This window comes from Boleophthalmus pectinirostris, unplaced genomic scaffold, assembly GCF_026225935.1.
Source record: "Boleophthalmus pectinirostris isolate CB_2022bp ecotype Guang Dong unplaced genomic scaffold, ASM2622593v1 HiC_scaffold_2, whole genome shotgun sequence".
NCBI lineage: Eukaryota > Metazoa > Chordata > Actinopteri > Gobiiformes > Gobiidae > Boleophthalmus > Boleophthalmus pectinirostris.
Window position 1 is genome coordinate 17945906 of NW_026571152.1, and position 13358 is coordinate 17959263.

Genomic DNA, 13358 nt, shown 5'->3' on the forward strand with positions numbered 1-13358 from the left:
CAATAACATGTAAAGGTTTCATATATTTGCTGTTGTATAATGCTTTCTTAAAGACCCTGTATAACTGATTTTTCTTCAATGTATTAGAGCAATAAAGTTCTCATACAGATATATTGTACAAGCAGCTAAGGATTACTTAGTTTTCAGTACCGGTACTTGGTGATACTGAGTACCAGTAGCAGACATTATTTTTACAGGGGTTCTATTACAGTGGTAAATGCAATCAATTTAATTTAATGATTCACTATCCAATAGACCTAGCATTATCATTATTAGATAGATAGGCTACTTTATTGATCCTGAAGGAAATTCAAAGTATTATTGTTATTAGCCAATTAATTATTTCATTACACTATACAGTTAATTTTATTATAGTATAGCCTACTTTTTCAGTGGGATACTTATTTAAGCGATTGTTTCAAATTTCTACAAAAATTACTACTGCTAAGGAGCCACTTTTAGCATGCAAATATCTCTTTCAAAAGATCTAATCTAGCTCTATTTACATTCTATCCATAGCAATAAGTCACAATGCATGCACAAGCAAAAAATTGCCGGCCCCACTTAGCCATGTTAGCTTGTAAAAAGTGCTTATACACTCATTACGGTGAATACTTAGGATGTTTGGAAAGCATAAGGTAAATGAGGAATAACTTTGACAACTGCAAACTGTTTAAGATGAACTACCGGTAGTTCTGTTTTTTCACATTTTATGGCAGTAAAAATCATATACAGTGCCTTTGATGCTAATAGAGTCTCTATGATTCAAATGATTTGCATGACGTGCCTTCTGCTCCACACTGTATGTTTATCTAATTTCTTCGTATGCACTTAGTAGTCAAATTCCCTTTGGAGCGATGAGGATTTCCAATCAATCTTTTTGTTTTGCCCAAGGAAAACAGCGATTCAATCAATTTGATGAAAGGGAATACGAGACCAGAAAGATACAGGAAATGCGCTAAATGAAGATGGAAGATGTTATTGTACCACAAGATGAAAAGTGTAAATAAACTCCCGATAAAACAAATCAAATTGTTAAAGGATCGCGTGCTAAAAATGACAGAGTATGCTAGCATCCTTGCTGGAATCACTCTACGGCACTGACATTTACTATTAAGTGTGCACACAAAAGGGGGGTTTAATAAGATGAAGAAACGGGCTGCAAGGGAGAGAGCGGAGAAGAAGCGTCTCTTATAATTGGCGGTAATTAGATTCTTATTATTAGGAGATGAATGGAAACAGATGAAGGGAACCAAGGAGAGGTAGGGGTCACTATAGGTCACCTCTTATCCAACACCTTCATTAAAACACCAATGAGCTGAGTGACGCACCGCACTGCTTAAATGAGTCTGTACACAACAGTAGTGTGTGTAATAATCCGTAGATTCTCAAAATGTGGAGAACCACCTACCAGTGTTTTCTTGGTTTTGTAATGATAATCTGGGTCTACTAAGGATGCATTCACACTGATCCTGGTTTGGTCCTACTTTAGTCCTGATTATGATGTGTTATGTGTGCTGAATCCACACCCAGTTCCTAATACTATAATATATATTTGTCTCCAAGGAGATATTCTTGCTTTGCCTGAAATGTCCCACAACATTGCATTAACTTATGTAGTTTGCGTTTTTCTCAATAAGGTATTTTTATACTTACTGTACCTTGAAAAAGTGTATTCTTACAGTTTCTTTTAGAGACCGGCATTAGTTCTGGTTTAGATTTGGTTTAATTCTTCTGTAGACATGGTTAATAACTGTTTTAGTGGTGAGTCACACTCAGTTACGCTGTGTTCACACTTTCACACACATACCCTTTCAAAATTGAGACAAAACTTGGACTAAACCAGACTCAAACCAGAACTAAACCAGGACAAGTGTTAATGTAGACTTAAGACCTTCTTGAGTGCTTTTCATACTGTTAAGATGTAAGATAGTCCTGGTTTAGACCTGTTTAAGTCCCAAGCCTGGTGGTACTTTCTATAGTGGTACTTTGCGTGACACATTTGCCACTTTAGCATGTTGCAAAACTTGAAATACATCCTCATTTTGCTTTGAGGAGCCACAATATTGTTCGAAGGTGTAGCCAATAACATAATTTGCTGCATAGTGCATTTGCTGAAATTCTCGGAGGGGCCCGAAGGTGCTGAGAGCAGGAGGACTGACCCACCTCTGGGATCCTCGGCCTGCTTGGCCAGTTTACGCAGGGCAGCAGCGAATCCGGAATTTGCAGACTGGGACACTGCGCTCCCATTGGTTAGAGGGTTCAGGGGACTGACAGTGGCCGTGGTGCGGGTTGCCGTGGAGATCATTCCTAATGATGGAGATTTATTGGAGTCATGGTTCATACCTGAGGAAGGAAAGAGAAGATTTGGGTTCATGAGTTATTTTTTTTGAAAAGGTGTAATAATAATTGTCCATTAGTCTAATAGTAGTGCTTTCTGTCACTAATATTTGCTTTAGGTATAAGGGCTTTGGGCATTCACTAAGATAACTCATTGTTCAAAGGTAAGAGTGAACAATAGGCCAAAAAAAATTACATCCCAATTCCTGGAATTTTATCATTTTAACTATTCAAGGTATTGTTTTTATCTGCTACTAAATTAAGAAGTATTTAAAGTCATCTTCTTCTTCTGAGAGTACATACTTTTTTGTGATTGGTTAACTCCATCTGTCACTCACTCAGAGCATAATGGAGGTTGGCCATTAGAAGAACTGAATGGGGAAAATGTCCACGTTTGTGCATAGAGCTGCATTAAAAAAGCACAGAAGCGCCATATGACAATCTGATTGAAAAGCATATTGTCCCAGGATCAGAAATAATCATATCATTGTAAGTGTCTTGCCCAAGGACACAAGACAATGCTGGTAGTGGGAATCAAACCATAAATCTTGTATATGTGTTTTTACACACATATACAAGGTTTCCAAATGTCTCCAAAAACTGTGCTACAAGAGCTATGTCAATCAAGCCTATACAACAAGAAAAGAATCTAATAGAATATCTATAACCGTATTTTTGCAGGTGCAGTTTTTCACACATATTTAAGACACAATTAGTCATAACCAATGTTCCCTTTTGCTCACCATCACAGAAAAACATCCTTCAGATTTATTCTGCAAATAATCCATGTAACATTTTATATAGAAAATCCTATCTTACATGAGACCTCTTTCAATACCAAGAGCAAGCTTGTCTTTCACTCCCCCTCTCTTAAGAGCCTGGGTCAAGAAATCAAGTTTGTTTACTAAATCCTGCTTAATACCTAGTGACACGGGCTCACTCTCTCACTTCTCTCTCAGTCTCTCACTCTCTCACTCTCTGTCACTATCTCTCTCTCTCTCTCTCTGTCACTATCGCTCTCTCACTGTGTCCCTCTAGCTCTCTCTTCGCTCACTCATGTCGAACCAATGAATCGAGTAGGGGGTGTCCGGGCAGCCTTTGTGTCTGGGCTTCCTGAGGAGGGGAGTCGGTACGCGTGGGTCCTCCTCGCGCTGACCCTAATAGCAAATCACACGCCTGGATAGCTGCATGTCCCTCTCCTCCAGGGATCAACACATCTTGAGACAAATACATACAAGCACATTATTAGCCATCAATAAGTTTGCAAGAACTCAGGAGATTGTTGGACTATGAATACTGAGGGAGGGAGGTCAGAAGTTTATGGTGAATCTACTGCTGAAGATTCAAAAATGAGAATGTCATGACTCATGATCAGGGTAATGATAACTAACAGGATTAATTAAGATTAATCAATAAACTTGTTTACTTGCTGTAAATATGTAGCAGTGGCTTGCTCAAAAAATGAAATCTCGATCCTATTTAGATACATTATGCTACCTTTCTAGATTTTTGTTAAGGTAATGTATGAATTCAATGAGATCATCTTGAACTGTAAACTTTGGACCGGCATGTGGGTTTCACTGATCCCCGCTAGGAGCATAGTGTTGTTGTACTCTTGGGCAAGACACTTCATCCACCTTGTCTATATATGAAATGTGTTGCTTTCATGGACTGGTCTCTGCAATTACTAGCCCTCATTACTATTTGAGATTTTGCAAAAACTAACACAAGGTAAGAAAATCCCCGGATGTATAAATGAAATAAACTTACACAATTTTCTGATTTATGTTATAATGTTGTTTCCTTATCATATCTGTCAATCTCTTCTAAACAAAAGATAAAAAGGCAACTGTTAACTTGAAAACTACAATTTTTGAGCATTTGAACTTTGGGGATGCAGACAGGCTAATATTAAAGGGTTAGTCAAACATGTGAATGATCAAATAAAACACAACTCTAGGTATGTCTTTGAAAAGGTAATATATAACGCAACGGTTTAAGCATGAGAATCAGGAAGTGATCAATCCTCAACTAACCTAAAAATGTGCTCATTTTCCTTCTTAAAAATATTACCTAAAAAGTCAATTTAAGATCATATTGACATGATTGCCCTCTTTGGTAAACACATGTATAGATTAACCCATCAATCATTACCTGTAACCTGGGAATTTCACTCACTCCTATATTATTGACCTACTAATGTTAATTAAGGCTGGAATGACCCTATTACTGTGCATTTTAACCTAGCATCTCTGGAAGACCAACCAACTAACAACCAGGGCAAATTCAAATTCAGAAACATTATACTGAACATGGCACTTTGTCAGTCCACACGATTCAGCAAAAATTGAATATTTAATTGAATCTGGAGCAAATTTGAAACTGCCACGTGCTGTAGTTGTTGTCTGTTGTCAAAGTGTTCCTGCCAAGCATCACGTGTGAAGACAATGTGGTGCAGATAGGGTGAGATTTGAAAGCAAGTGAGAAAAAACAAACAGAAAATACAATTGCTCTGTGTTTTGCATAATTGAGCAACATGAAAAAATAAAGCCAGACAATACAACATTCATAATTTTATCAGTAATACAAATGTTCACTGAAAATGCATATAATCTAATCAAGATGTGAGTTAAATCAGCGCATTTCTAAGAGGAAACAATGTAGTTTAAAGTAAAAAGTATAAATTGGTTAATTAGCGGTTTACTTAACAAAAGTATGTGAACTCCTTTTCACTTTATCACATTCGGTGGCTTTACATGTACACCAAAATCAGATTATTATATGACTTCTGGACCTTTAAAGAGAACCAATAATGAAATATCGACTTTTTAGAGCTTTTAACAATGTTTTAGTTGTTTCCCCTTCTCATTTACCCTCTTGAATATAGTGTGATTCATGCATGTTTGAGTAATCTTTTTACTCCTATTAGATGTCTAAAACCCATTTTTAATGCATCTCATTGGGCACAACAATTTCCTATTGCAGAAGTTAGCAGACTTGTTTCTTTTAGTAAGTAGTTTTAGATAAATATTGCATGTATACAGGTACCATAGATTATAATTATATAGCAGACTCAAATGCAATATTCTTTGAGATAATTTAAATGGTTGCTAAATCTGATTGCTGTTTACATGTCATCATTATAGTCTTACATATAAAAAAATAATAAATTACTATATTCATTTGCAATCAAAAATGTGGTGACAATGGATTGTTAGCTTGTTGTAATGTTGTAATAAAACTACTGTACAAATATAGAACTGTACAAGAATTAACATGGATTATAAAATCAAGAATGAGACCACAGCTCTCGAACAACCGTGATATGAAGCTTGCCATATTACCCACTGACCTTGCCCCTGAACTATAGATATCGTTTGTCCAATATCCCAAAATTTTCCAAATTATTCAGAATCTAAATTGTTCAAAAACCTTGCTTTGTTCTCTTTGATTACTAATTTAACCAATTAGTAATGTTTTTCCCAAAATGGTTAAACTCAATTTAGGTATTTGGAGCTTAATAAATTCTAATGGCTTTTAAAGAGAGATTTTTGTGTAGCCCTAATAGTAGTAGTGCTCTCTATAAGGTGATACTTTGCCACATACCCAATTCATGTTAACAAATATAAATAAGCTCTACAAAGATAAAACATACATTCATACCTAGAAAGTAAGTGTTGCTGAGTTTGTTAATAGCAACACAAACAGGTGTGAAGTAACATGTGGTCTTACAAAATAAACATTGCGAGACCATACTGAAGGCACTGTACATACTACTACTGCAAATACAATGTATACTTATAACTACTGTCAAAAAACTTTGTGATGTCTTGTAGTAATACAGGAAGTGCTCCACTGTGATTTTTAACCTCTTTACTAGAATCATATGGATAATTTCAGTCCTGGAATTGCTAATATCTACTAAATAAAAGGTAAAAGGTAGCTGTTGATATCATCACAAAGTGGAACAGAGCATGTTGAGCTTTGGAGATGTACAAAGACTAATAATAAAGGGTTACTCAAACATGTGTGAATGAAACAAAACACAACTCTGGTTATATTTTTATGAGGAAACAACAGTGCTTAAAGTTCACGAGTCATTTCTGTGTAATAACCACCTTCAACTTCAACCTATCAGAATGTATAAAGCTCTGGATTTTTTGTTAGCATTTTCTATGAGTGTAATGTTAAACTAAAGAAGAGTTTAAAATGCTAAATAAGTATTCTGTGTAAGTATCATTATAGTGAGACAAATGTATTCACCAGGAGTGACCCAGAAGGCTGTTTCACAGCCTTTTTGCTTACTTACATTTTATTCCTGTCTTGACTAATGGATGTTACGACAATGTTGCATATTGCCAATCGCATAACATTCTTTGATGTTCGATTCCAAACTCTACTGGTTTCCTGTTTTAGATGCCATTTGTCGATTCAAAAGAAATTATTCATTCATTCCTTTCATTATTCTGAAACCATGATAAGTTGAGTTCATGAGATTTTAGAATTTGATATCATGTTTTTAAATGGGCCTGTCATATTTTTTAAAAAAGCTTATACAACACAATGGGCAATCCACTGTTTTAGAAATAACCGAACTAAAAATCTATAATTGTTGAAATTTATAAATTCATCCTGGGTTAGGGATTGGCTTAATGGGTTTTCCATATTCATCTTGTGGTATATTGTTCTTAGAACTGGCAACATTCATGCTTTGGTGATTGAATAATCCCACCACATTTTGCCTTGATGCTAGGGTTGTCCAAGGTGATGAAAAGTCAAATACTAATTGATACTAAAACTAGTATTGAAACTAGATACTCTTTTAAGGAAGTACAGATACTATGAAAAATAAAATCACATACTGATTTAAGAAGTACTATTACTTTGTGGTGAAAATTATATAGGTATCAAAATTGCAAATGAATCTATTCTTTAGTATAAAATAAGAGTCTGAAATGTGAGTATCATGACAACACTACTTGATGGTTGTCATTAAAAGATAATTGGCATATTTGATGTTGAACTTGTCAGTTTTTTGTTTCATTTGAACAAACCAGGCATGCAATTACAAAGACATTAACCACAAAATCTGGTCAAAATAACAGAATTTGGTAAAAAGCCAAATTCTTCCATTGAATTCTGACCTGCCCTTCACCTCAACTTAAAACTGTCAACTGTTTACTTTGAACTTTTTTATAAGATTGCAAAACGGAGGAGAGAAAAGGTTCACTCTGGCCTATAGGATCTAAAATACTGCTTAATGTCCTTAAGATGAAAGGATTAAAATAGTGAACGCAGCGCCTGTCAGTCCGTTAGTAACTGTCAAAGAACAGCGAAGGCAAGTGTGAAACAACGTGTAAACTCTCTCCTTACTAAACAAACATCCGTGACCCAAACATGCACGCTCCATGCAACATTACCTCATGGTTAAACACAACTTCCACAGCTCCAACACTGACCACTATGACCCAACAGATCTCAATTAATCCGAAGTGAAGTTCTGCATCTACACAATGTGGAGAATTAAAAACATTATCTGAATAAGATTTCTGTATAGAGCATTTGTGTGTGCGTCCGACAGTCAAGACACAAGATGATAAGACTATCAACTCCTCTTTTTACCTCCTCTAACTATTCTATTGTTTTTTTGCACCCACTTTATCAATAGGAAATAGTCAACAATACACGTATATTTTATCTCTCCTTCTTTCTCCCTCCTTACGTCGCGTCAATAAGCTCGTATGTGAAAAGATTACTCACCACCGCGCGCCTTGCTGCTGCCTCTCTCCTCTTTCTCTCCTCTCTCTCTCTCCCTGTATCGCTCCGAGCCTTGCAGCTGCTGCGTGGTCACGTGACCTTCTTTCTAACCCGGCCCACCCTCCCCCTCCTTCTCCTCCTCTTCACACACACACATACACACACACACACATCCCTTCTTCCTTTTCTCCTCCCCTCATCATTCACCCTCTTCATCTCTGAGGTTCTTTTTCTCCTCCTCACTCTCTCTCTCTCAGTCGCTCTCTGCATACACCTCACTGGCTACTCGCGGTCAAGACATTCTTAGCTGTTCTTTTTTTGTTTTGTTTTTTTCACTTATATGTGTGGTCAACAATGGAGGGGGTGTTATGGGAAGGGGGGGGGCAATGACAAGGCAGTGGGTGGGTTATGTATGTGCGCTAGTGTGAAGCGTCATCCATCAAAGCGCTGTCTCTGCCGTGGAGAGGCTGTCTGCTTTGGGGAGTGGGGGAGGAAGGGGGGTATGTGTGATGGGGGTGCCACTTCAGGAAAAGGGGGGTCTGGGGTCTGACAGTGACCTTTCACCTTTCAACTCCGACCTCTCCGGACTCCTACTGGCAAGAAGTCACAACAGTGCAAAATACAAAATGAGAGTAACTGATTTAGCTAAGTCTGATTAATCAAAAATCAACTGTATAAACTCTGTGATTTCAATGGATTCAGCTAGCAAATTGCAAAGGTTACAATATTTAATGTGTGATAATGTCCTCTGCAGAGAACAAAATATCTTGTCTCCATGGGGTCTTATAATAGGACTGCTAATCTTATGGTAAGGAAGGATGGTTTGACAAAAAGATGAATCATTATTTCTTTCCTCAAATTCATCTATCATCAGTTTATTATTCAAATCAAATACAAATGGATTTCAATAGCAATTTCCTGAACATAAACAATACTTTGACTAATTTGACTAAGTTTCTTCCCCCAACATCTGAACTCAGCTCTAAACCACATGCTGACAGAGGATTGGCTGTAGACCCCTTCATTAAAAAGCAGCCCTGCCTTGTGGTTTCGTTCATATTTTGGTGTTCTACAAAATTTTGAATATTACACTACACAATTTGAAATGTACAACTGACAAAAAAAACAATTTTAGTCTCCTATAATCCTATCAATCAATTTCACATGGTAGGGCTGATGAATGGACGCAATAAGCAAATAGCAAACACTGCAATTTCTGAAGTACTATAAATTCCTTCGAAAACAACAATATATCCAGTCTTATTCTGCATTTGCTAACCTTGTAGTTTAGATCTGTACAGATATGTTCTGAAATACACGCAATTCCTGTATTATGTCATTCACATTACAGCTTTTTTGGCAATTATTCTGGCTTCAGTATACTTTATTTTATGAAAATTATAAAATCACAATCGCAATAGTTGTCCAATTTCTTTTTCCAAATTGTGCAGCTGTCATTCCAAATCCACTATTTTCTCTAAATCATTTTGCAAAATAGAAATATAAACTAACATGCAGCTCCTTTCTAACATAGAGCACATTTTCCTGATTTTCCTTAAAACACCACACAGCAGCTTAATTAGCTTGGACAAAGGTCAAATGAGTCAAATGAGCTAACAGAAAAAGAGCTCCACTGGGGGCCTGCATTTGTGCTGTGGTGGTTTGACCTGTTTAATAATCCCATGGAGAAAATCACTGTCTGGTTTGCTAGTGCATAGATTACATAAGGATTAACCAATTATATGTATATGTTCCATTACAATAGAACCTCCGACTTTACACAGTACTAGTTAGAAAAAGTAAGTAGCTAGGACTGAACAAATACTTTAAAGTAGTAGCAAAAAGATACTGGGACATGAGATCAAATGTATTTTGCATTTCAGAAGATGTTGGAAGAGGCCAAAACTACAGGTTCCGCAGGTTTTATACATAATAACAAGATCATTCGCAATATAATTGAAATCACTATTTGAATGGACATAATTAGCAAACTGTAAAGGCCACAATTATTTAAATCCTTTGTAATCACCAAAATATTATGTCTTATTTTCTAGACCTAATAATCATGTAGTTTATATTCCACTTCAAACATTCTGAAATGCATGTGATTCTTTGATTAATTTAGCAGTTCAGATTTCTCAATTGTTATTGTTTTAAATGTGTACTATGAACAGAAGCTAGATATTTTGACAAAAATTGTTCAGCCCCAGCAAGAAGGACCCACAATCATAAATAACAGCAAACTTGCAATGTACTTATTGATTCATACTCTACCTTATTCTGAATGCTAACACAGACCACATTCTGGTTGTAGTTTTAATAATATTAGAAACCTGCAATATTAATGCCACAACATGTCCATGATGAACTTCTTCTAAGTTTTCAGAAAAGTTGGCCTGGGTTGACAGCAGAGGAGACTGCTGTGTGTGCTGCCTCTCAATCATCAGACAGACTGACAACGCTATATGCAGTACACTAACACTGAAGGAAAAGCCAAGACCTCCACACCAAAATACCAAGATGCAACTAACAAAACCAACAGTCTTTGAATCTGTGAAATTCACAATGACATCAAATAATATCGCAAAAGTTAAGAGAGATGCACTGCTTCAGCGTTTCAGTTCCAATACCGATTCCAATACTACAGTTTTAAATATGTACTGATAAGGTTATCAACCGTCACCAAGGCAAGGATTTAAAACGAATAGCTTTTTTTTTTTAACCTTTTTTTCCTTTAAACAAAAATAAAACAAGAACAAAACAGCTACATAAACGTGTTATATAGCTGTTATTTATCCCTCAATCAACTACAAAAAACCTTTCTTTAAATAAAAATTCAAACATTATGAAACATTGAGGTAACATCAGTTAATAGTCGTATTACATCACTTTATATGTCCACACAGGATAGCGGCTGAATTGATATTTGGAAGCCGCTATCCTGTTTGGATAGCCACATTTTTCAACACTGGCACTGATATCCCATACTAGTTAAAAATGTCTATACTTGAGCATAAAGCTGTACTGAACACAAAATCAGAGAATCACTATATGACAATCTCACCAAAATGTTCAGAGGTCTAAAATGTGGCATGATCCAAAGAAAGCACTATAAACCATGGTCTAAACTCCTACCACAAGGTTAACATGATTATTCCTTGTAAATATGAAATACACACTTTCTCATGTGACAATACACACAAGGACACACATGTTGGGTTACCATGCTTTTGGGGACATTTCATTAACTTACATTCATTTCCTGGATATTTGCCCAAACCCTAACCTTAACCTATTTTAATCTGAACTTTAAATCATGAGGTTGATGGTCATGATCTAATAGTGACAAAATGATGGGGACTGTATTTTGTCCCAATAAAAGAGGCAAGCAGGACTCCATGATATGTGCAAGTGTGTTTGCTTGTTGAGACATGTTGAGGCTCATCTCTGACACCTTTCGATATGTTGTCGTCTTTCACTTTCTCTCTCTCTTTCTCTCCTTCTCTCTCTCCCTCTCCTTACACATGCACAGGGAGGAGTGGGAGGGGGCAGGCACATTACAGTACAGCACATGCAGAAGTACAAGCATGGGTCAGAGAAAGAGGTTGGCCCAAACCACAATAATCATTGCCATGTTAGTATTGGCCACAGTGGTGCTACTTAAAGCACAACAGAACTCTAACACTATGGAACGTGCACTGTTCATAAGAAATGAAATATGATCCATCTATGTTAGTGTCAAAAGAACGCAATCAGAATAATCATGGAGTTTTGCTGTAGTTTAGTAGTTAAATTAGTAGTTGTAAAATTATTATTGTGTTGTATTTTATTGTCTGAGAACCAGGAAGTGCACTGTTAGCATGCTTGTTAGCTGTGATGGCAATAATCTGTTCTGGCCTCTAAAAGTAATGAAACAGTGATTATAAACTAATTACAGTGAATAATTAGGATGCTTGCAATGTGTTAAGAAAGTGAGGAATAACTCTGAGCCATTGCAAACTGTAAAGATGATAAAAATCAGGTACAGTGCTTTTAATTTGCTCACATCTGATTAATTCTAGTTTAGTCTTAGTTTGGACCTGGTTTAGCCTTGATTTACAATTTTGATTAAAGGCCTGGATTTTGCATCAGAATTTGATCTGGTTTAGTGCTGGTTTGAATCAGGCAAATAGTAACCCTATTTACTTTATTCTATAACTTGACAATTGCAAATATTATCCACCATATCACATAATTATTGCGTCTTTTCCTTAGACAACAGCCCCAGTCAGTCTGCAATACAACTGTACCTCTGGTTACATTACACATTGGATGCAATTATTCGGCTTGATAATACCACTAAAAGACTTAACACTGCTTTTTACAATAGCTGCTGGGCAAATTCCTCTGACTGGGGCTGCACACACACACACACAAGACGGGAGCACCACGCGGGAGAGGAGAAGTAGCCAAATGTTTACGGCCTCTTAAACTTGTCTGTAATGGTAGTCAGAGTGGCGTCAACACAGCGGTCTCTGGGGTTACTCTGGGGGGCGCTAAATGGCTTTACAGGCCCCTGGTCCTTTCGGCAGCTCACTTAACACTTCCCTTACAATCCATAAACAAGGGCCCCAGCGCACCGCGCACAGCATCTGACACAGCACAGACTGGCATGTAGTGCTGGACAATATATCACAATTAAACCAAAATGTGAGTATAGATTCAGTTATCAATGACATTATTTACCTAACAGATGAGTAATGTCCACTGTAAACAACAATATATAAAAAAAAATGTTAACCATTTAGCATGAAGCAAATTGTCTCATGTAAACAAAGGTCTTTAGTTTTTGCCTGAGTGAGTGTGCTTCTGTCTGTACAGATTCTGATTATGAATTAAAAGCAACATTATGTAACCTTTTGGTGGAATGATATAAGTTAGAAACTTTTATGCCATACTGCAAAAGATTATAGCTATTGTAACCTAGTTTTGGTTAAAAGTTACATACTAGGGTTTTAATGTTCTGAAATGCAGGGAATTCTTGTATGTATTGTTGCATGTCAGTGTTCTCTTAGTTGATAATGCTTGTGGACATGTTTAAAATGTGAACTTCCTACACAATCCTACAATCAGAAATGGCAATTCAATTCATAATCGCAATTCTTGTCAGAAAAAAAAGTGTTTCAAAATCATACATCCTTATACTACACAAATCTGCGTGGGGTTAAAATGACTGGAACTATGGATAGAGTAAGTACAATTAGCTGAGTCAGGGGCAAGAG

The 13358-nt window shown here is 36.5% G+C and overlaps 1 protein-coding gene across 5 annotated transcripts in view; it reads right to left on the bottom strand.

Moving 5' to 3' along the window:
• The window catches only part of LOC110166791 (genetic suppressor element 1-like), a 56596-nt gene that overhangs the window by 15204 nt on the left and 28034 nt on the right, over positions 1 to 13358 (bottom strand). For 3 of the 5 annotated variants that reach the window (XM_055155402.1, XM_055155403.1, XM_055155404.1), the window contains exon 2: positions 2167 to 2346. The exons of 1 other annotated variant lie outside the window; for it this stretch is intronic. In XM_055155402.1, coding sequence (XP_055011377.1) covers positions 2167 to 2346 — 180 coding nt within the window. Of the gene's footprint in view, positions 1 to 2166; positions 2347 to 8100; positions 8178 to 13358 lie in introns of those variants that run through there. One more of the 5 variants, XM_055155405.1, reaches the window with a different exon arrangement.